Source organism: Rhea pennata, chromosome 3 (genome assembly GCF_028389875.1).
Source record: "Rhea pennata isolate bPtePen1 chromosome 3, bPtePen1.pri, whole genome shotgun sequence".
Lineage (NCBI taxonomy): Eukaryota > Metazoa > Chordata > Aves > Rheiformes > Rheidae > Rhea > Rhea pennata.
Window position 1 is genome coordinate 67978676 of NC_084665.1, and position 25725 is coordinate 68004400.

Sequence of the window (25725 nt, forward strand, 5' to 3'; positions counted from 1 at the left end):
AGCAAGAGTCTAACTTAATGATAACTCATAACAACAGTCCTGATATTTTTTGATCTGCTATCCTTTCGATGTTTATAAAATGGAAAAATTCATAGCACATCACAATTTTTGGTGCAATTTAGTTTAAGAAAAAACCTGAAAATTACTTACACCACTACTAACTGGTCCAAATGAATGTCCAGAAGAATCTGGTTCTTCAATATACAAAGTGTAAAAATCAGGCCTACCGTTAAAAATAAGTAAGAAAGGAATATTATGAGAATTGGAGGCAGCATTGCAAAAGAACACTTTCATTTAAGAAAAAATGCAATATGAACAGATTCCAGAACCCTTAATAAAAATCCCTACAGTGAATATAATCATCCAGTTTCTCTGAGTTTTGTAATGAACATGGATTATTTGGAGCTACAATTTGAGAAAATATATACAGGATTGGTGTCCAGAAATCATTCTGAAAAACAGCAAGATCCCAAATAGCAAATAAAGATGTTCTTTGTTGAGATACAAGTGGAATTATCACCAGAATGACCTCTTCCTGCTTTAGTGGTGAGACTCTAGAAAGCATCTCCTCACTGCAAATATACAAGGAATTTGCTAACAAACCATCATACAAAAGATTTCACTTATTTACTTGTCACAGAGATCAGCCTGGTAATCTCTCATTCCATTTAAATATGAAAAATATTACTTCTTTGGTTATTATTATTTCATTTAAATAGTTGCAACAGATAGGAATCAATTGGCCAACTGCCAAATTACATTCCAAGCTTGTTATATGGTTCCTTTCTTGTCACATAGAAAACTTAAAAGTTTTCTACTTGTTTGCTGTTCTCAGGCACATGCAAATGAAGTGATTCTCTAAACCGTTACAGCCCGTACTAACATCTGCTCTTCATCCTGAATTATTGCCTGCAATTACTTATTTAACTTTTATTGTGAAAAATCTTTCATATATCTTTCATCCATACACTTACAGCAGAATCTGAATGTTAAATGTTTCCTCTAGGCCACACACTAACACAACAACAAAAGACAATAAAAAAAGTTATACAACAGCACATCCTAATCAAACATATGGACACCTCTTTGTAATTTGCATTTATTCTGAAAATGATTAGCTATACTTGTAAAACAGACTTAAGTTCAGCAAACTACCATTTGAGACAATAAGGAAGATTCTTCCATGTTTCACAAATACAAACAGAAGCTTGAGTTACTAAACATTAAAATCACTCTAAGCTATATTCTCACAAACCAGCTGGGTATTATTAATCATTACCTCTCAGATTTGGGGTTATCAAGCCATTTCAATATCCTTGAAATTCTCTGCTCATATTTAACTGAACTGAAAAAAGAAAAAAAAAGATATGTTGTCAACAAGCCTTTTCTGATCAGCTTTCTAATTTCCTGGAATCCAAATACACAAAGAGAGAGTCCACTCTCTAGTGGACTAGAGAGGTCCCTTCCAACCTTACTGATTCTATGATTCTTTCTATGATTCTATGATTAGAGGTTTGGATTTCAAAAATAATGCATTGCAATAAGATACCAGCAATCAGTTTTATTATTCTCATTTTTTGATTGAATGCAACACATTTCTAAGGGCAAATTAGTCAGATCTTGATCCTGCAAACCAAAACAATTTCAAGTTGCAGACCTAAACCTGAAGTACAAGTAAGAGTAATTTTTATTCTTTTCCAGTATATATAAACCTTGGACCTCTATGTTTTGAAAACAAGTAACATCCCCAGCAAAATCTTTGAGGTCATGCTCTGTCTCCTGTAAAGAAATTTACTCATTAATAGCTTTACTTCCCCCAAAGTCATGCACAAGCTTCGTGTTAACTAGGTACAATAATCAGGTGTTTTCTGAGTACTAATCCAACACATCACTGGAAAACTTTTGTTCTCTAAACAGACTTACAAATATATACTTGCATGTTGTTAGCTTTGTAAATGTAAAGATTCATAAGAAAGATTTACTGAGATTACTGTGAAAATTAAGGGATAGTATGCTAATAACAGTGCTTTCCATATGGAAAAGCATAATTATGAAGGTAATTGTTATCTTTTCACATGTGAACTAACTGGACAAAACATGCAAGTGATACCAGAGGAAATTCATCTCAGATCCCATTTCCTCCAGTAGCTTCCCCATCCAGCATCCTCTATTCCATTAGTTTCTGACTTCTAGTCCCTCTTCAAGGTTTGTGTTAGTTATCTCAGGGTACAGGTTATCTGGAAACTTTTTTTTCAAGTATAGGCATTTTTAAATGCCATATATTATCTGTAGATTATATGTGTGAAAATATGACAATCTTTTGTATAGCTTAGAGGTGGTTACTAATCAATGATAGGATGCCTTCTGAGTTGGAAATTAGTGGTTTGCAGTTGGATGAAACAGTTTCAGTGCAGTTTCAAAACTGTCTAGAACAGGAGAATATATACTGCCCTTTGACTTTCTCATTGTGAATCCCCTACATGGCTTTGAAAATTTCAACTGTTAATGGTAGTTCCATGGCAAAACCAAGGCAGTTAGAGGCATTTCTCTCTCCAACTGTTGTTGAAAAATGTGGTCACTAGTTTGCTTCAGCTATCATATGGCAATTTAGATTTTTTTGCAGTAACTTACAGGAATTTACTACAAGCACTATAAAAACTTACTTGTTGTATATACTGTACAAGGTGGGGTATGTACCATTGATAGGAACATCAGAGCCTGGCCAAAAGAAGGTGCCAGCTTTCAAATCTTGGTACATTGCTGTCAGCCAGATCTACAGGTAAAGATACAATGAATGATTTTACAGCATTTACCTCACCAGAGGACCTCAGATCACTAGAGCTGAACTACATAACTGGATCAGAAATATGGGCTCTAGGCATGTATTTCATTTTCTTTTTTTCACATGCCATGCAGTTGCTTAACAGCTGTATGTGATTTGAAGTTTGTTTTCTTCTTACTAACTGCCACATAAAGAGAATATTTTCAGTCTCAGCATTAACATTTAAAGAGTTATATTGCTTTCAGAAAAAGTAAACGGTTTCTTAGGCAGTCTATAATACAAAACAAACAGGATATTTGGCATATTTTGCAGAACATACCACACAACTTGTCATTTTGCTACTTTTTTGGTTGTTTTGTTTTATGACACATGAGCACATACAGGAATACTATAAAGAGAAAGACACTTACTGGCTGCCCCTTCCACCAGTAAGGTTGGAATTTTTCATTCCCTGAAAGTGAGAAACTCTTGTTGAAGTTTACATCATACATGTTGTTATCGATAATACCATGAGATTCTGGATACAGTCCCTGCAAAATGAAAATAAACAACATAAATATGATTCTTGAAATTAAATGAAAGTTAAACTATATTGCAGTGCATACTGTTGCAATGATTTTTACAGCTGTTAGATTTCCTAACTCACACAGATCATCAGATTCCTGCCAATGAATTCATCATTCGTGTCGACTTCCCTTTAGCTTGCTTATTTTCTCTCCAGTTCAATTAAAAATTAATGTACTCTACTTTAAGTATCATATATGCCATGTGGCTATGTATCAGCAGCCAAACCCATCCTAATCCATACTCCTATCATGTGCCCTTATCCACACTTATCCTTACCCAGTTAGACTGATAAAGGCCAGAAAGAGGGGGTTCACAGGTCAGAATCAGACAACATACATATGTAAGCACATAGATCATGCTCTTTCCCCTCTATACTACCGAATGCATGGCTTCAGCATCTCTCTCCTTTAGTTTCATAATTTGAGCTCCCATGTCCCACAAAAAGATCAGATTGACAATTCCTTGGCACGACAATATCCTTTCTATGTTGCCTATATAATGAAAAGCAAAAATAGTAAATTTACACTTACTGTGACAATAGTATAGTGATTTGGAAAGGTTTTTGTGGGGTAAACAGCTCTCATGTATTTCGAATGTGTGCCACATTTTTCTGCAACAGATCACGGAATGAATACAAATTTGCTTACAAATTCTTTTTTTGTTTGTTTTTAATTAAAAACTAACAGCTGGTCTTAAACACAAAAGAATTCAACATAGTCAGTTACTGTGGTATTAGGCGGGAAATTTGTGTCCAAATTAAGACACCTGTCTTCTGACATTTCCTTGTGAGCTAGATCTCTATACTCCCATTGCAGTCAACACCTAATTAAGATGTCTAAACCTAGGCGCTTAGGGCCGTTTGAGATATTCTTGATGATCTTGCCTGGTCTCCAGATGCTGCTCCTACATCCTGTATGCCATGGATGAAGTGGATATCTCGGATACTTCAGGCCATCACAAATGTCACTGGACATTTGTGTTTATGCAACCAGACTGAAGCCTCCAGGTAATCCAGGCAAGATGCACTACAGAGCTGTCTGGTGACCACAGCTGCATGAGAAGGACTCCACTATCTAAACACAATAGTCTAGGGCCATTTGATACACCCTCAGGTATCTAAGACATCTGCAGGAAGTTGGCAGTTTTGATGCAAGATCGACAGGAGATCTGTGCCTTCTGACAGAGCAACGGAAGGCCACCCAACGGTATGCCACAGCACTTCAAAGTGTACTAGACACCTAGGTTTGGGCAACTGAATTTGTTCTGTGGCATTCTCTGTAGGCTTGAGCTGACTTGCTCTCTAGGTTCTGCACTGTATTGTACGGACTGTACTGACTGTTAAAACTACAAAAAGCATAGAGCCATTTAATGTGAAGATACCTCCAAGAAGACACCTAAATATAGATGTCCTACTCTGGAGTGAATCCCAGCAAAGCTGTCCTACCCATTATCTCCAATATACTTTCCTTACTTTTCAGCAATCTAAGGTACTTCTGAGGCCTGAACACCTGTAGTATCTAAATGCAATGTAGCATTCAATTTATTTATTTATTTAAAACAAAGATGAAGAGTGGAAGATGTTTTAATGCCATATTCTCAAGGAAAAATTAAGCATGTGGAGAAATAGTTCCTTATTAAGCTGTAGTCAGTTGATTCTATTTAATTTACACTCAAATACAGTGTATTCTTTGGTGTACAATGTTTCAGTCAAAGAGTATAAAGAAACTGGTTTTAACTAAACAATTGAAAACTTGTAATTACTCAGCAAAACTGTTCCGGTGAAGTACAAAAAAAAAGGCTGGTAAAAGTGTGTAAGGAAGGGCTGAATATGCAAATAAACAAGAAAATCAACAGAATTTGTTTATGCATTGTCTTGAGTGGTAAAAGAGTTCCATCCATAGTGAATATTTTCCGTAACAATTAGCTTGATTAGCTGTACTGAAAATGCTAGGAGTTTTTTGGAAAATTAATTTATGGAGTTAGTAGAGAGGAAATATTTCATGGTACACACCAGCTTTGTATTCTTTATTTTGAAAAGAAAGGAAGCTCCCTTTCCTTTCCATTCTAAATTTTTAAGAAGCATAGGCATGAACATATATACATAATGGCTTAAGTTGACCGCAACATGATGTTGACTTAAAACTGTTCTTGTTTGAAAGGATTTCTTGGAATCATACACTTAGCATAGTCTTCAAGCCATTTGGCATGCCAGATTGGCATTTCCTTTTTCACCTGTTTAAAAAGACTTGAATTGAACACTGACTTCTGCATGCATGATTTCTGCATTGATTCAGGATCCTTCCATTGTCAGAATGGCAGCAAATAATAAAATACTTGCATAGGAAGTCAAACAATTTGCCCACTGCTTCTAGTCCAGGGTTCCACATAGCCCTGACTACCCACAAAGAAGATGGTCAGCTATTTAGCAAAACGTAGTACTTTGTAGCACTCACACCATGTTTTCAAACATGCACATTAGAAGCAGAATACAGGGAACACTGTCAATATGCAGATATTTTGTCCAGGCACAAGGTACCTTGAGAGCTGAACTTTAAAATATTCAGGAATTTTAATGAGAAGTCTACACTAATAGCTCTCATTTTTTTGAGCCTTCTACAGCAGCAGGCTAGAGGTCTTCAACTCACTCCTCCTAGTATTTAGAAGTAGTAGGAAACAGTTACTTCAACCTTACTACAATTACATCATTATATTAAATTATAAAATATATTAAAACTACATTGCACTTCAGTCTAATATAAGAATATTCGCTGATGTATTTTTAAGCATGTAGCTCCTCTTTAATAGGTTTAAATATCTGATTTGAAAATGTCCATGTCTGAATGGCATTTCTCAATAATCTAACCTATTTTCCCTTAATATTATAATTTAATGATGATCTCATTATTGGTTACAATTTTTTATGGAGAACAGAAATGCATTAATGCTTCTCTAGAACTTTTTTTTTAGCCTTAAACTGTATTTGAATATGCATTTTGCAATATTTGTTTAAAAAAGGTTGGAGACTACTATTAGGGGCCTTGTTAGGAAGATCATGCTTGTTGCACACTCAAATACAAGAACTAATTCTAATGTATGCAAATGACATGAGGGAGAAGGAGAGAGGGAGATCTGATCTGGGCTTTTCTTATTATTGAGCAAGATGTGCATGGCAGGAGCAAAAAGGAGTAGACAATTCTTTTAAAGAAAATAGTCAACACACTCTTGGTAACTTACGGAATTTCTCAATATTCGGCAATAAAGAACTCCAAGTTTGCAGATATTCTGCTCTAAAACCATCCATTGAGAAAAGAATAAGTGGTGGCAGATCAAACCTGTAAGAAAATATGATCTTGTCATCAGAAAAGAGTTTGCAGAGTTAGTGGCTTTTTGAGAAAACTTGAACATTACAAATAGTACTTTTAAAAGCAGGATCCACACTTTCCATAGGGTGAGATAAAGAAATAGTTCAATTTCAAAAGCAAATACACAATCCACCTGAGAAAACTACTGTGGCTATAAAATATAGAATACTCACGATATTTAGAATCGAGGAAAAGAAAACGTGTTTTGATTATCTTTTAATTGTAAACATAAACTAGCATCCAAATTCAAGCCCAGAAGGTAGAACAGCCAAAGTATTTCTGTACAGAATAACAGGTTGAATACCATCTCTTTGGGTGCAGCTGACGAGGACTTTAAAAGTACAGTGATCACCCAGCAGGCAGTTATGCTCCATTGGCCCCAACACTGACGAATGAAATCTCTTTGCGATGCTAGCTTTGTGCTAATACCTTAACACATTCCTTTGTGAAGATATTACCAAGCAGTCCAAGTTTTGTGTGCATTAAAACTTTCAAGTTTCCCAATTCTCACTGAGCTAGTGAATATTCTCATCTTGAGGGCACTGACAAACTGAACTCATCAAAGTTATGAAGACAGTGTAGCTGCTAGCATCAAGCTTTCAGTAGGTTTTTATGTAAAGAAGCAAGGCTAGGAGTCTCAGATCTGAGTGCCTGCTGTAAATACACTAGTTATCATAGACTATGCAGAAACTAAAAAAAATCTCTAGAATAGTGTTTAAATTCTTATTACAAAGAATCTAATCATGAGGCACTAGCTCTGAAAATAAACTTCTAAGTTGCTAAGTATACTTCTTAACCAAACCAATAAGACTGCTAAATAAAAAATACCTTAGCAGACAAAGTGTTGGTGTTATAGCACTTTTCTTCATAAATTCAGGTGTTAAAATCAGGAGTATCAGAAATCAGTAATCAGAAGCAGGTTTCATTATACAAAGCATGTAAATAAAAAAATCTATTTGTAATTTATAGGAAGGGTTTGCTCCATAAACCTGGAAAACTTCAGGGTATAACAACAATTGGTTAAATTCAGTTACTGAAAACTGACCCCATACAATTTTTTGGAATAATGCTGGAGTGATTTGGAGTGATTATTACATATGAAAAAACTCTATGTTCACATCAGGCAATAATGAACAGCCCAGTTTGTTTCTCATGCACAGTGGTCTTCCAAAACACTAAAGTAGTACACCAACATCAAGCCCTTTAAAACAATTTGTATAAAACTGATTCCTGATTTGAATCTGAAACTAAATAGAGCTTTATATAGCCATACTGTTTACACAGAATGGCACCAGTTTTGAAGCTTTAGACTATGAACCTATGTTAACTCAGCAAGTTATTTGTTAACCTAAGAAACCTATTTTTATGTGTATATTGGCAGTTGCATGAAGGAGCCTGTGAACTTTGGAAAGAGACCAAATTACTAAAGGTACCTTTGTTATAAATGAGGCTAAATTGGCAGTAAATTAGATATCGTAATGGCTAACATCACAGATAACATAGCTGAACCAGAAAGGAATCCAGTATACTTTGAGAACCACTTTTAAATTCTGTTATTGCCTAGCCACTATCTATGATTCTGCAATACTGCATAGACAGTGAAATATCTACAGACAAACATCAGAATTTCATTATTCCAGATTTTGCACCTATGCGGCTGCTTTCATACCTTCTTCTGTCTCTAGTCCTTTAGAAGCTCTTTTTAATAAACCTTTCTTCCCACATGCTTCTTCAGATTAAAAATCCCTGCTACTTAGATAAAAAGAATCGCAATCACAAATTCTAATAGTTATTAAAGCTTGCATAAGCTTTTGTGAGGTGATTGACCTGAATTATCGGAGTTACTATACTGATGATATAAAATGAACTATGAATCAATAGTGAATCGATAGACAATTTGTGATACTTGAACTTTGAATTAACTCTAAATATTTTCCCTCGTCTTTGTTAACTGACTTTCAGTCTGGATTTGAACTCCTGTATTCTCCTCTAAACTGTAAATGATAACTGAATGTGCAACAGAACAACGCAAGTTTTATAAAGAAAAGGTTATACTAGCCATAATTTGCATGTATATAATATTCCCCAGTGTAGGAAGCTAATTCTCAATAGCTATTGATATTCTCTTGAAGATCTACTTCAGCCCACTACAGTTTTTCTGACTATCACAATATTTTCAGCTTTTAAGAAGATAGAATTCTTCTATCCTACCCATCTGGACACTGAGGAGTTTCAAGTGATACACATGGTTCCTCTACCCAAGGTGTTTCACCTGAAAAGGACAAAAAAAAGTATTGAATCAGCATTAAAAATTTAATATAAACAACGAAAGTTGCCTGATTGATTTTTTTAGAGCTCTTTTTGATACTCATTCAGTTTTAATAAAGAATGATTGAAAAGTAGGGCTAAAATAACTTTGAGAAATTATTTAATGCAACCTATTAGCCCATAAAATGCTGAGAGGGCTAATGCTTGCAAAAACTGAAAACAAAACACACATTTAATTTGAAAACAAACAAATCAGGGGAAAACATAACTGTGAAAGCTTAGTGTAGGTTTTATCTGGCTTTAAATGAAATATATTCAAACTGTGTCCTGTCCATACATTTTTTTTGCAGCTACCCCAATGTATTTGGAGATGAAGGCCAGGTCTCCCTTTATCCTTATTTATTTATTTATTTATTTATTTATTTATTTTCTTGGAAACTCCTTCAATCTTTCTTTGTTGACCATGGCTTCTAGATTTTCAGATAATTCTTTCTGTTCTCCTATGAATGTTCTCCACATGCTTCACAGCTACACTTATTTATGGTAATGATCTGCCAATCTCTTTAGAAGAAATAAGGGAGGTCAGTAAGAGAAGGAAAGAGGAAGTCATTAAAGAAAAGGAAAAATATACAGAAAAGAGAAGAAGCAGTGACTGTTAAAGTTCTCAGCTTCCCACAGAAAGCTTCTCTCCCAATAAGCAGCTAAAGGCATGCAGGGATGTACCTTAACTACAATGTTATCACTCTGTGCACCTAGTCAAACTGTTCCTTGAGTGTTTTTAATTTTCATTTGCATTTAGGCGACAAATGCAATATTGCAGAAGTTGCCTTAAATCTCTGCTACATTACAATATGAAGGAATTCTGATAACAAAATCTGTAAATCTGATTTTAACAATTCTTTATCTATTAACCAGAGTCTGCAGGAAAAGATCAGCTAAGAATAAAGACATTCAGAAATAAGTAAAAACTCCCACCAATTTCTCACAAATGTACCATGTAATTCCTTACTCACCTTCTTTTTATACTCTCTGAAATTCTAATTAGTTATAATTAAATTCATAGTTCTTAACTGCCTCAGAAAGATGTTTGATTTGAAAAGCCTCAGTATAGATCTGGATTCAGATTTCAAATTTCTTTATTATTTATTTGGGTCAAACAAAAATCCTAGAACTTACTAGCAACAGATACCAATTTGGGATTTTTTAAATTACTCTTTAAATTTCTGTAGCTAGGATATCTTTATAATCTAAAATATCCTTTCAGTAGTTCAAAGTTAAAGATGTTCAGTACATTTTTCATTTTTTGAATGGTGCATTCTTAATAATGAAGACTTAAATGAAGCAATTGCTCTAAACTAGGAATGATGTTACGTATCTATTTATTTAGTCAATACCTTTTCTCAAGAAGGAAGCAGTAAGATGTGACATGTAGTGGTAAACCCAGAGGTAGGATACTGTAAATGCAGAAAAGAACTGCTACTGTCAACAAAAGAAAAACACCTTTGGGGCAACTGGTAGAAGCCTATTTTTTCAGAGGTAAAGGATATAGGGATATGGCCTCATGGAGAACTCAGTGTGTACAATATACCAAATGATGTTTTCTTCATCTCATAGTTTCATCTCTTTACATTATATGCTTAATATACATAAACTTCATATCTAATAATTAAATACATTCTGCAAATGAGTTTATAATAAAATGGATGCGAAAGTTTAAATTAGGGAAGATGATAATATGTACTTGGGATGGCATGGCGCTTGAAGCAAGAACTGCATTTCAAATTTTCTCTGGAAAAAAAAACATTTGGGATACTGCTGCAATATTAGAAACACTATGTCTTTCTTATGAATGTCACACATCCCACATTTTTCTCCAGAAATCCTCTTCTTCCCAGTCAAAAATACCAAAAGCTTTACCTCAAAACATCTTCATCTTCTATAACTTCATTATACAGATAATAATCTAAATGTAAGAAATGAATCTACCTTCATCTTTGCCATGTTTTCCCATCTATTTATTTCAAAGGAAAAATATATATGTAATGCAATGTAAATATCCATTTAGTATTACACCAACTTTTGATTTACCTCTGCAAACACTTTTGTAGTCTACGCAACAGTCATTTTTCTGCAAACAGTCATCAGAACAAGAACAATAACTTCCAGCTAACCGTGTCTCACCACAACGGAAAATAGTGCATTTCCAAGATCGGGCTGAAAAAACATGAGAAGAAAAAGATTATAATTTCACAGAACCTTAGGTAAACTCTTTTATGTTGAAATGCCCCAAATAGGTAAAGAAAAAGAAATTGGTTTTGCTAAACTACTATTTTCATATCTTACTTGAGTGGCCTTAGCAATTTTTTTTGAAAGGAAAACCCAACATTGCTTTCAACACATAAAGCCTATTTGTGCTTCTATCGAATGGCAATCACAGAATAATTTTGTTTAAAAGGGCATTCTCAGGGTCATCTGACTCAATGTTCTCCACTCTTCTAGGAAGATCTGGAGAAAACTAAATCCATATTCCTTTAACAGAAGAGAGAAAAAAAGAAAAGAGAACTTTTTTCTTGCTCTGATGCACAATTCCCAGCAGAAAACTATCTAAGGGCTGAAGCAGGCAGAAAGCAATATATATGAAGAAAACGCTGAGCAGCTGTCAAGAGACCATAGAGACTAACTGGAAAAGAATCTGGATATGATGCAGAAACAGCCACGTTTCCTGGAAGAACACTGTGACCTTCTGATGCCTATAGTCTTACTTAGGGAATCATCATGTACTACACGCATTGTGAATATACTTTATGGGAAACACTCATTATTTTCTGAAAATACAAGAAGTGGTGGCACACAGGCATAATTTCAGACTTCTAGTCAAAGAAAACCTAACGTTCCACTCACATGATCCGTAATTTTATCTGGGCCAGCAAATATGCACTGCAAATGTTCTGTGCACCTTTGAAAGCATTTACTGTGCTATGTTCTGCTGTGTTCTGTTGTTTTGTATTGCACTCTACTGTGATGTGTGAAACCCACAACATTTACTGGAATTAATACTTTTACCTAAAAAGCATACATCTCCATAACAAAAATATGGGGATATCATTTGAGAAAGACATATGAGATTTTGTGTCCTGTCAGATCACTAAGTTTTTGCCTTCTAACTGTCTGGAAATAGTATCAAAACCACGGCCCTCTTCCCTCCCCAAGCTGTTAGGTGACATAACAAGTTCTAATTTTTTTTTTTTTAATGGCCACAAGGCTTTTTGTACATTTGCATAAACAAGAGAATTCATCCTTTTCCTATTACTACCATGTGGAAAATATCTCTGCTAATGAGTACTGCCTGTCAGGGCACATACTTGGTTCCACACAGGTGTCTTCATAATCCCAGCAGCAGTTTTGACGCTCCTTACATCCACTGTCACACTGGCAACCTGACAGCTCCTTCTTAAATGGCTCATTACATTTGTGTCTGCAGCTGACTGCAAAGAGAATGCAGGAAGAAAAGTTTTGGCACTCAAGCTTAAAGATAATTCTATCCTGACCAGGTAAAAATAACAAACATGGACACAGGTGATAGAGGGAGAAATGTACCGAATTAATTTCCTAAATCAATTTCTGAGTCATTTTTCAATATAGTTACTAACACACAAGACAGATAAAGCAGAATAGAAGTTGTAGAAAGTTCTTTGTACATTTAAAGTCCTTGGTTCTGTTTCCACTCTACCAGACCAGAGCCTTTGGTAGGACTGCTTCTGTTTCTTTTCCCAAGGACCCATGACATAGCGAGGCAATACTTGGATATGCCACTCTTCTAGCCTGTGAGGGGAAAACTAGAGCCTCGACTCCTCATTTCTGGGTCGAGGATGCTAAAAAGGAGAATGACTCCCACTACAGACATTTTCCCTAATGTATTTCTCCCACTTAGTCCTTATAATGTGCAGGTTTGGATCCTTTAATCCAATAAAAGAAAAGGGTCCAAATGAGAGTCTCCTATAGGAAATCAAGACATGCAGTTCCACACCACAGCTCTGACAATTTCACGCAGCAGAGAGGAGAGCTCTGGCTTTGGGACATCTTAAGACAGCTCCAGGACAACCCCAAAACTCTAAGCATCACCTGAAGTTGCACAGGTAGCCACAACAAGCCTTGTGCCTGTATTTTATGTACTAGAGAATTGTTCAAACCACTCAAAGCATTTACATTTCCAGTTTTCTCATTCCAATATGCATACAGTTATGAAGAGGTAGGTGTAACTACTCAGATCTGGTGGCATAATTCTACTGCAGTTGAAAAATGGATCATATTTTTGCAAAGCATGAACTACCTAAAAAAACCAGTCTTTAACATCCACTATGTATAACTCATGTTGAGCTGAAATTAATATTTTTCAAAACAGCCAACTTGTTTCACATGTAGAAAATTCTCACATTTTATCTTACTCTTTAAGTGCTTAAATCAATAATTATTGTCCAATATAAGAAAGCTTTACAAATAATTAAAATAACAAACAAATATCTATAATGACTGTAGATGGATCTGACAAAAGAAAAATACAAATGGAAAAAACTAATAAGTTAAGTGACTAGGCTCTGTACTGTCAAGGAAGAGCTGCGATTTTTCACGAATGTGCATAAGCATATGCCAGTAGTTTTTCCTTGTTTTCAGACTGAAGATTAAAGTATTTCATTTAATTTTTCCTCCATCCATTGGCGTATGAACAATTCAAAGTCACAATCTGTTCCACTTAATTTGAAAAGATTGAGTATAGCACTGTGAGTCTGTGTCAGAAAAAATATTAACCTTTTCTCTCTGAAATGGAAGTGTTCATACCCCTAGTAATTTACAGTCCCTACCTGGGATTTATTTACACTATTTTTTACAATATTATTTACAAATACAAATAACAATCACAAAATTTACGATATTTACAAAATATGCACTGTCAGGAATTTAGTATTTTGTAAGCTTCATCTGGAATAATCAGTACAATTATAGGAGCTATCCTGAAATTTACCTTGACTATCTAATTTTGCTGAACAGAATCAAGTGTACTATCACAAAGTGTAGTCTCTAACTGTGCTATTCATAAATGTACAGAATCATAGGCTCCTCCCCGCCCCCGATGCTGCCCTTCTTGCAATACTATTAGCACTCGGAAGGCTTTCCAACTGTAACTCCCTTCACTGCTGATTTCCAGTGCTCTCTCCCATTGCCCTTATAGCAAACAAAACTTGGCACAGGCACCTGCTGCTTACAGTCAAGGCTTCTCATCCAACTCTATAGTGTAATACTATGTGTTGCTACTTCACTAGCAAAAGTAGATCTGATAGAAAAGCAGTAAATAAAGTTAGTCAGTCCCAGTTTAGGAGCGTTCTGTAACATCTGCAATCAGAGGCACCAGAATGCTAGCATACAGATTTGGTGCCATCTTATCATAGAATCATAGAATCAGTAAGGCTGGAAGGGACCTCTGGAGATCATCTAGTCCAACCTTCCTGCTCAGCAGGGTCACCTAGAGCATGTTAGACAGGGTTGCATCCAGGTGGGCCTTGAAGATCTCCAGAGAAGGAGACTCCACAACCTCTCTGGGCAACCTGTGCCAGTGCTCCGTCACTCTCACAGGGAAGAAATTCCCCCTCACGGTCAGGTGGAACTTCCTGTGCTTCAATTTCTGCCCATTGCCTCTTGTCCTGTCACACGGGACAACTGAAAAGAGTTTGTCCCCATCCCCCTTGACACCCTCCCTTCAGGTACTTGTACACATTGATAAGATCCCCCCTCAGTCTTCTCTTCCCAGGCTGAAGAGGCCCAGATCTCACAGCTGTTCCTCATAGGGCAGGTGCTCCAGCCCTCTGATCAACTTTGTAGCCCTGCGCTGGACTCTCTCCAATACCTCCATGTCTCTCTTGTACTGGGGAGCCCAGAACTAGACACAGGACTTCAGATGAGGCCTCCACAGGGCTGAGTAGAGGGGCAGGATCACCTCCCTCCACCTGCTGGCAACACTCGTCCCAATGCACCCCAGGAGACCATTGGCTTTTTTGGCCACAAGGGCACATTGCTGGTTCATAGTCAACTTGTCATCCAAAAGCGCTCCCAGGTCCTTCTCTGCAGAGCTGCTCTCCAGCAGGTCAGCCCCCAGCTTGTACTGGTGCCTAGGGTTATTTCTCGCTAGGTGCAGGACTCTGCACTTGCCCTCAGCTGTATCAGCCCTCAGCTGTATCAGCCACTCCTCCCAGCTTGGGATCGTCAGCAAACTTGCTGAGGAGGCACTCTGTCCACTCATCCAGGTCATCGATGAAGAAGTTGAACAGGATGGGACCCAGTACTGAGCCCTGGGGGTCACCACTAGCCAGAGGCCTCCAACTAGACTCCGCGCCACTGATGATGACCCTCTGAGCTCTGCCTTTCAGCCACTGCTCAATCCACATCACTGTCCACTCATCTAACCCACACTTCCTGAGCCTGCTTAGGAGGATGTTATGGGAGACAGTGTCAAAAGCCTTGCTGAAGTCAAGGTATACAACATCCACTGCTCTGCCCTCATCTACCCAGCCAGTCATTCCGTCAGAGAAGGCGATCAGGTTGGTTAAGCAGGATTTCCCCTTGGTGAATCCATGCTGGCTACTCCTGATCACCTTCTTCTCCTCCATATGCTTAGGGATGACATCCAGAATGAGCTGTTCCATCACCTTTCCAGGGATGGAGGTGAGGCTGACCGACCTGTAGTTTTCTGGGTCCTCCTTCTTGCCCTTCTTGAAGACTGGAGTGACACTGGCTTTCTTCCAGTCCTCAGGCACCTCTCCAGTTCTCCAGGACCTTTCAAATATGATGGAGAGGGGCCTAGCAACAACATCCAGCAGCTCCCTCAGTACCCGTGGGTGCATCCCATCTGGGCCCATGGATTTGTGGATGTCAGGCTTGCCCAGAAGGTTTCTAATCCAATCCTCCTCAACCAAAGGAAAGTCTTCCCTTCTCCAGACTCTCTCCCTTATGTCCAGTCTACGGGATTCTTGAGGGATGCCCTTAGCAGTGAAGACTGAAGCAAAGAAGGCATCCAGTAATTCTGCCTTCTATGTATCCATTGTCACCAGGGCCCCTGCCCCATTCAGTAGTGGGCCCACATTTTCCCAAGTCCTCCTCCTGCTGCCGATGTATTTGAAGAAGCCCTTCCTGTTGTCCTTAATATCCCTTGCCAGACTTAATTCCAACTGGGCCTTAGCCTTCCTCACAGCATCTCTACTTACTCTGACTGCATTCCTATAATTCTCCCAAGTAGCCTGTCCCCTCTTTCACATTCTGTGTATTTTCTTCTTCTGTTTGAATTTGGCCAAGAGTTCCTTGCTCACCCATGCAGGTCCTTTTGCTGCACTTCTTACTCACAGGGATGTACCGCTCTTGAGCTTGGAGGAAGTGATGTTTGAGTATTAGCCAGCTCTCCTGGACCCCCTTCCCTCTAGGGCCTTTATCCATAAGACTCCACCAATTAGCCCTCTGAAGAGCCCAAAGTCCACGCTCCTGAAGTCATTTTCCATTATACTTTCCATTCACTTGCCATAACTATGACTGGGTTCTTTTGATAAAAGTCAGTGAAGACTGAAGCTGCAGATATGTATATTATTACATACAAAGTTATAATCCTTACATATGGGTCATCAAAAAATAATTATAGTTTCATCGTACACTACCTGCTAGCTCCACAGTATTGGAATATCTCAGAAGGAATTAAGAATTGATGAATAGAGTAGGTAAACAAGTTCAGTATGAGTTTGTTGGGAATGAGAAAGAGATTGTGCTTACCTGAACTCCTCCAGTACCAGATTGTTACTGTCCTAATTTAAAAGGAAGTGCTTTTCCTTAATTAATCAAATGATACATTTCTTTGTTCTGATCCTATTTGGATTAGACTGCTGGCATCAACACTCTATTTTTTATTCTCTAATTAAAAAAACTAAAATCCACCAAATAAAAGCATTATCCCCTTTTTACTGTAGCTTTACAGAAATTGAAGTTTTGACAGAAAATTCGTAATGAATTTTAACATTAACCACCAGAACTATAGCAGATACACCTAAAGTGTAAGTCCTGCAGATGGTCCAACGGTATGTCCTCTACAAAATACACTGTTTATATTATTGCAAGGTATTATATATAGTAAAATAACTCCTATCTTGAATTTCCTAATAATGTTATTGTAATAAAATTTCTAAAGCTGTTGTGAAGTAGGTCTAACACTTTTGGAAAGAGAAACAAGGCATTCAATGTTTTAAGATGTATTTTTCACATATAGACTGTAAGTATAGAGATTTTGTGCAATCCTACTTGAAAAACACAAGAACTTTTAGTTTTCATAAATCACCTGATTAAGTGATAAAACAGCCTCCGCTGAAGGCTTTTGCTAGATCTAGCTGAAGTGAAATTTACACTGAAAGTATCATGAACATACCTTGTTCCTGGTCTCCACGGTTAACTCCTAGTCCCAAACCTAGTCCCAGGGATATAACCACCAAAGCAACTAGCAGAACCTGTCATGCAGACACACAAAACGTAAAGTTCATAACTGTGATAAGCTGTTATCTTTATTAGAAATTAATTGTCTGATGATTATTTCTATGAACTTCATAGTCTTTAAAACATTGGAGAGATTCTGACCTTGCTAAAGATAGGAGAGGCCTAAAACTCGCAGTCTTGTGAACTGGCTATAAGCCAACGGCTAAATGTTCTCTTTTTAACCTGTGGCTAGTCCCAGGTAGTTATCAGGGAAGTCTTTGCTGAGGAAAAGAAAGGAGGAAGTAATTATTTATTTACTTGTTGTGCAAATACTTAACCTGCCTAAACAGAAGGAACATGCTACCTTTCTCAAAACCAAACCCTTAAATTTAGCTTTCTTTCACTTTCTAGAACACCAGGCTGTGATCCAAGCCATTTCTGTGATACAGTGTCTTTTCCTGAAATGCCACAGGGATTTCTTAAGAGACTCTGCTGGATCAAGAGAATTTCTTCGTCAAATTTTCACCCACATGCCAGTTTCTCTTAACGATTAAGTTATTGCATTAAGGGAGATTAAAGGAAATGAGAAAGGGACAAACAGCCCAGGAAAGTCCGTAAGAGAAAGTAAACCACATGCCATTGTGTGGACTCACCGACACCTGGCCTGTGGTGGACTCACCGACACCTGGCCTGTGGACTAGATAACCCGCCCACCAGTGGGGACTGCTCTGATGTCAACTGCCAGGGAGGACATGGATCACCCTGCTGCAGCTTGAGCATGGTGAGAACAATCTGGGGAAAACTATATCACAGGGGTGGTCCATAAGGAAAAGGAATAATTGAGAAATGTTGCTGTACCATGCATCTGTGGTTTATCAACCCAGAGAAAACTACACCAGAGAGGTGGCCCACAGGGAAAAAGGAGCTTACCTTCATACTGTGCACTACTGTAATGGAGCCACTTATCTGACACAACAGTGATAATAAGCAGCTGAGAAAATGTATGTATGGGCAGGATATAAACAAGTGCTCATACGTTGTTCTGTTCCTTTTGCCCATCCTTGCTCACATTAGCACTCTGTGTTCTTATTTACTGCTCGTCTTTTCCCAACACCCTGCTGTACTGTGGCAGCAGGGAGAGCTGCACAGTTCTCAGCTCTGTGTGTACAGTTTGGCTATGCAGCAGCTCCAGACTAGGACTTGGTCTAAGTGGAAACTATTTCTTCCCCAAAGCCTGGGTGGATCTAGGCACACAAGTTGAAGGTCAAAGTATGGCACACTCCAGCTAGCCCTCTAACCAGGATAATCAGGAGGTCTAATTTTGGGTCTACTGTGGCACATATCTTTTCTTCAGAGTAGATGCTGTTGGAGGGCCTCCTTTCAGACCCCATGCTCTCTTCTCCTGCTGCAACGCTCTGTGTGAAAGTGACTGAGAATTTCTTGGTTCTCCTTAGCTGCCCGCTCTTTCCAGCTTATGCCAATGAATTTTTCCCAGGCAATATCAAACACCAGCCACCCCAAAGTTACCACTTTTATCATTTCTTTCTACCACCTTCACTTGCTTCCTGGTGCTGCTCACTTCCTAGGTTTAGTCCAGCTATCAGAAAGAAATACTCCAAAAAGAAAGAACAGGGTAAGAGAAAGAGATGGAATAAACCCAAGTTGGAAGGAATTCTGAAAGTGGTAGTAAAGACAGGGTGAAGTCTCCAGACTGCTGGTGTGTATGCAGCTGTTTAACCCTATGTCCAGCCAGCAAGAACTGAGAATTAGTGGTCACACCTGGGCCAGATCGCTTGCCACTCTTTCTGGACAGAAGATTTAAAAGGATAAAGGGAAATACAACAGTCTTTGCTCTGAATGCAAATCCTCCCAATCACCATGGCATGTGGTCTTTGTCTTAAAGTTTACTATGGTTTTATCCTCCATTTTCATTAAAATTTACATTTGTAATTGAAATAAATAAATGGCATATAACATATAGCCATTATGGCAGCCAAGCATTCCTACTGCTGCAAGGCATCAGGGAACTGAGGTAAAAAATAAAAGTCATGTATAACATATATAGATGAGGTACTACACATTATTACAGCATTTCCACAAAGCCCTTGATTTAGGGACCTTCATCCTGAAGCTGAAACAACACTCATAGGGACTAGTCTAATCACTGGACTTTAGCCAATTAACTTTATGTCTAAATTCAGAATCATAGCTTCTTATTCAGAAAAAAAGTTGTTCCTTAAGCGTATTCTGACTGTCCCCTGGAGGTCCTATTATATGATGTGAATACTCACTAAATCACAATTCTCTGGCTAAACTTTCAGGGAAAATTTGCCCAGGAAATACTTCATGCATGTAGCTTGTCAAAAAAGTGGATGAATGGTATCTATACCACTATATTAATAGTTGAAACTTCTAGTACTGATATTTTGTTTTTTGTATGGGCAGGTATTTGAAAACCATTGCAATTGAAAGAATGAATATGTTTCAAGATATTTAAACTTTTTAATCTACTCTTCCAAATCCTTTTTGAAATTTTATTTTCCTTCATAATTCTGATTTTTTCTCAGTTTCTCATGATTCATTTATTTTTCCTAAAGACTTAAAAATGTCTGTTGTGCTACATGAAATTGTTCTGATGACATAATGCTGAAAAGTTTTTCCTCTCATTTTCACAGGACTGTTTTCAAATTCAGACTTCAGTTTTCCCAAAATCAGTATTTGACATTTTCTCTAAATTCCAATTCATAGATTCAAGAGACTATGCAATATGTGTGTATATGTGCGTATGTGTCTGTGTGTGTACACACATACACACACATATTTATTTTTAAATATTTATTTCTTTTGTAATCACAATAATAAGCTTGAAGATGTGTGTCATTTATTATGAAGGACTTAAACATATAACAAAAAATTACACTATTATTTACAAAGTATGACTTTTATAGCATTGCGAAGGGGGGAAAATCTGACACAAGATCTCTGAGATGTGAGGCTGACAATACAGTTATTAGTCTTTCCCATAGCTTGCTGCCTGAGTGTTTTTCACCAATGCCTTGTCTACATATTGTGTTTTTACTAATTCCAAGATACAAAAAAATAAGCAAAAAAATGAATTGGGGCTGCTTAGCCACAGAAACAATTGATCTTGTTTTAAACAAATGTATGAAATAAATAATTGAAATACTCTTTTTGCCATGCAAAAGAACTGCCAATTTATCATAGTGAAACAAATATTACAGTTAATTGTCAGAAAAAAACCCAACAGTTTTGAGTGTTGAAAGCACTGGATAAATGCAACAAGAACTTCAGAAATCCGTCAGTGAAGATAGTGCACTCCTGCTGTCAAGTTTAAAGCATCAATCCCCAAACAATCCCGACCATCTATCCTAGTAATACAACAAAACTAGTAAAAATGTTAACACAGTGCCTGGAATTCTGACAGGATAAAGGAGAAGACCAGCCCTGACCAGCCGTTACTTACAACACAGATGATCTTGTATTTCTGCAGTTTTTTTTTCTTAACATACTTTCCTGGCTGTGTAGTCACCTCATTCAAATCGCTGTCCTGATGTGTGATGATTTCAAGGTCAGAACGCATTTTGCAGAACTCTGTCTCTCAGCTGTGGTTATGCTGTGTTCCTGCACCTCCTCAGCTGGATTAGCCGTGACTGAGTTTCTGCTCCTGTTCAAAGTGTGTGTACTTTGCTCATGGGCTTCTAGTGAGATCATAGTTTTTAAATGATAGGTCTGCAGGAAGACAAAGTAACCAGGAAAATTCCCTCACAAGGTCAAAGGTTGAAAAGCACTTCAGAGTCTGAGTGCAGGGAAACTGTGTTTAGATTGCTGTTTGCCAAATTCAAGATAACGATGGTATGAGATAAACTCTACCATAGATTAGAAGTAACAGTTGCTAAGCAATAAAATGCAAAAAACACATATGAAACTCAACTCTTTGGTTAATAGCTTGTCATTCAGCATGTTATTCGTAATCTTCAAAGAAAGTGTTAAGAAAACCAATAGGTATGTAGACTGTCTCTTAACTGCTGTTCTGTATCAGTGCCACACCAATGTTTTGAGTTCCCTTCCTTTTTTCAGTCCCAGAGGATTCTTCCACTTTAGTTTCAATCCATCTTTGTCATGCACTTTTTTCAGCATGATACCTTACTCCAGGAGTGACAGACGGAATACTATGAGGAGTGCTATCATGGAATACCATGAGGAATATACCGCCAAATCACATTCAGTTAAAAAAACACAAGTTTTTGTTTAAGTACAATTTGAAATTTATTTGTCTTTTAATTTGGGTGCTAACAGGAGATTGTTTGCTATGAAAACATGATTTCATAGCTTACAATTACCAGGTTCACAACTCTCAACACGAACTGAGAGCAGATCTATTCACAGGCTGATCTGGTTCTGAAGTTGAGCACCACATGAGTTGCGATTTGTAATAAATTTATAAAACTAGCAAATTTTACCTTTGAGAGCATGAATCATTAGTGTAAGCAGCTAGGGTACATTTCTGCTCTTACTGAACTCAATGAAAATAATTTAGCAAATAGAACATGACTTGATGCCATATATTTAATTTAATTTATCTCTTATCTAATTACCACTCTATTCTCAGAAACATTTCTACAGCCAGGACAAATTTCTATGAATATTCCTATTGATAAAGTAAGAATATGAAACCTCGTGAATCTTATAAACATTGACTGAGATTCTAGACTCTTCTCAGTTTAAATATTCCAGGCATCACAAATGTTTAAGAATACTTTTTTTCAGTCATACCAAAAGACAATTCACACCAAAAAACAATCCGTAAGAGAATATTTAAGAGCAAAGAAAACAACACACTTTGAAGAAGGAAAGAATTATAAATCATATATTGTTTCTGTCAGTTACTGAACTGTAAATTTAAGCCACTGCTCTGTGTACAGTCTGGCATATTGTACAAATGGAGGTCTAGGGAACAGTTGAACCTACTGTCCTACAGTCCAAATGGCAGTACTCAATAAATTTGGCACACCTAGAAACAGGAAAACTGTTCTGAAGAACACAGGCAGGACATCCCTGTCATATATATGTTAATCTGCAGTTTGAGGAAACATGGAGAAAGACCTAGAGTAGAATTGTGTTGTAGCCAGTTGCAATTTTCATTATAATTACTGTTTTAAGCTACAAAACATATATTAGAGCAACTGAAATTGTTTAAAGATCATCAAGAACTAGACAGGCCTCACATGCACTTTTCATCTTTCATGAATTCTCTTGAAGACTAAATTATTCTATTTCAGTAAAAAACGTAACTTAAAGACTTCATACATCTTACATTCCACAACGGTGTTTGAAATCTGTGGTATCATAAAACAGCAGATAAAATTGCCATGTTGCATTTCTGGAACATACATCTTAACACTCAGGAAAGTATGGCAATTTTACTAAGAATCTAGCCCACACAGTTTTACCTGTGACTTATCTGCTGCCTTCACTCAATGTTTTAAGTATGTGGAGGATACGGCACAGTCCTAAAAATGGCATGATCTGTACACATATGCTCTAGCAATGTTCAAATGGTTTAGTACCCTGTCTCATAGAAAATACTTACTGAAAACCTCTTTTGCATTGGTTTCAGTCAAAAGGAAAACTCAGAAGCTTACATTCAAAATACAGGAATTTTGGAAGGGAGCACAAGACAAATTGATTTCATATCCAAAAACCAACAAATAGTCCTATCTGATGTTCTGAAACATAGTAGTATGCTTTACTGTTGCCTACATATCAATTTTATTAATATAAAAGGTTAGAGTGATGATAAAATCAAGTAATTAAAGTCCACCTAGATGCCAAACATGAGTGTTGGTTGTTGAATAAATGAATGCTAGTTTTGTCTGGAAAAAGAAATGATAAAGTATTCCTTCTTCGTTATCATTCCTTTTTGTAAATAGTTTTACCTTGGACCAGCTCAAAAGTGGCATTAGCCACAGGAATATTTAAATTAAAGACTAATTCAGTAGTTGGAACAGATGAATAACTTGTTATACTTGTATAACAATTGCATAATATCACATGACAGAATGTTTGCTCATTTTTTTTAAATCATTTCGAAAGGTACATTTTCTTTTCTGTCTCTGGATTAAGAGGGTCATTTCTTTCTCACGTAGAAGTTCTACTTCTTCCTTGTTTGGACAGGCTTAGGGCTTTATGTTACCTAATAAACACAGTTTGCATGGGCTTCTCGGCTTGATAGGGCCATTTAAGAGTAATCTCAGTGCTTAAGATCTCACTGTTTCTTCTCTTTGATCTTCAGTTCCCTTAAGACAAAGCAGGGTCATCATTACTTATGTCTGACTTGCTGTAGTATTTCAGGGCCTCAGCCCTACCTCAGTGACCAGATCCTTTGCCAAAGATGGAATCATATGCTGTTCAATTTTATTAAAATGAGACCCATTTACATGAGGGGTTAATTTATTAGCTAGATCACTGTTGGTGCTTCATGATGGATACGAGTCAAGCCAAGAATGTCAAGTGGTCTAGTTTTAAAACTCAGTATTTGGTATAGTAAATGGGCCAAGTTGTAGACTCTGGTTAAGGTTAGACCAATCTGTTTGATCAAGCTAACCAGTTAGAATTGACCTGACGTGGTAAATATATTTTAGAATTAATGTAGGTTAATGATCTTGAATCAAGATAAAGTTGCATTAGGCACAAAGTTATGGCCAGATTGTGGCTTGCACATGTATTCGTGTTAGGTCAAGATTTGGAGCCTAAGGCATAGTTAGGAATGGTTATAGTCTGTGAGTGTGACCAAGTACTAAGGCAGATGAATGTAAGAATAGTAGACTGGTCCTCAAGACAAGACATAGTGCTGCATTAAACATCTTCATGGCTCCAGTTCCATGAGTCATTTTTTGGAATGGACTATGAGCTTGGCATAGAATTAGAGCATATACTGTTCTGAATGCTTCTATTTTGGTAATGATCCAGTTAGTCCAGTGTGAGCAAGTGCTGTGACTGGAAGTTGCAGAGACATCCAAGTCCATCTCAAATCTCATTGCAACACACTTTTAAATAAGCACACAGTGACTGTAAGGAAAGATAGTTCTTACCAATATAAATGTTTTCCTGTTAAAGTCAGCTGGCAACTCATTTATGAAAATGATACAAACAAGTGCAAAGGGACCTTCAGTTAGATCATTTCTGTTTCCAATGATCATTCATTACATATATATGTAGGTAAATAATATTCAAGTACATGTTATTTGTTTCCCATTACTGACAATAATACACTGATTGATTCAATTATATATATATTCCTACTGGCTACTCCTCTGCTAGCTGCTTAATTCCTGGTGCCACTCATATCACAATTAATTTTTTTTATTTTTAAAATTTATTTGTAGTATCTCAGTGCTTACCTTATCTACTCCTCTAGGACTGTTTATGCAAAAACTGTGTACATTTAGAACAAATAATTTATCCAGTTCAATGTGAGGTTTTCTTCTGTGGGTACATCATGTTATTTTCCACTCAATTCAAACATGGAAATTTTAATTTCTCATTCTTCTAAGCCTTCAAGTATCAGCTAGGATTCAGGAAGATCAGCTTGATTATTCTGCTGTAGACATAAGCCTGTATTTAGCTACCAGCGTTAGCTGAATTTAGGTTCAGTGCTGTTTCAGGAAACTATGCTGTCAAATAGTCATGGGCAGAGAGGTCAGAAAATGCAACATCAAAGAGCTACAAGATTTTAAAATTATTTTGGCTTGCTATTTTAATTTATTTGTAATCTGAAAACCAATATATATATATTATATATCACCACTTTTAAATAAATACATTTTCAGTGTTTTCTAACTGGTTTTATGGGAGTAATTCAAATTATGTATTAATTACAGCAAACTATAGTTCCATAATAATGTAAGGACTCCTTACTAATAGAACCACAGTAGGTATTTTGTCAAATTATTCTAAAAACAAAGATTTTTTTTGGGGGGGGGGGCAACTAGGTAGCTTTACAGTCTCCTCTTTCTTCTTTTATTCCTCATATTCTTACTCTCTTCCTAGATTCTGCAAAGAATCAGAGAGAACAGAAAATGGGGAGGGCAGGGAGGGAGGGGGCTGCAGCTGCTGATCATACAGAAGGGATGCAGCAGCGGTATATATGCCTATAGCTTCCGTGTGACCCAGGTACTCAGCCTGGTGCTCTTTTCACTTCCTCAGCAGCTATGACATCGCTGGTGTTTA

The 25725-nt window shown here is 37.1% G+C and overlaps 1 protein-coding gene across 1 annotated transcript in view; it reads right to left on the minus strand.

The window, feature by feature from the left end:
- Positions 1-21076, minus strand: part of ENPP3 (ectonucleotide pyrophosphatase/phosphodiesterase 3) — a 42336-nt gene extending 21260 nt beyond the window's left edge. The window contains exons 1-11 of the mRNA XM_062573062.1: positions 20960-21076; positions 17432-17510; positions 12342-12464; positions 11068-11193; positions 8923-8983; positions 6584-6681; positions 3880-3959; positions 3193-3312; positions 2664-2773; positions 1280-1345; positions 151-223 (exon numbers count right to left, since the gene is read on the minus strand). Of these exons, the coding sequence (XP_062429046.1) occupies positions 151-223; positions 1280-1345; positions 2664-2773; positions 3193-3312; positions 3880-3959; positions 6584-6681; positions 8923-8983; positions 11068-11193; positions 12342-12464; positions 17432-17510; positions 20960-21076 (1053 nt within the window). The remainder of the gene's footprint in view (positions 1-150; positions 224-1279; positions 1346-2663; positions 2774-3192; positions 3313-3879; positions 3960-6583; positions 6682-8922; positions 8984-11067; positions 11194-12341; positions 12465-17431; positions 17511-20959) is intronic.
- Positions 21077-25725: the final 4649 nt, after the last annotated feature.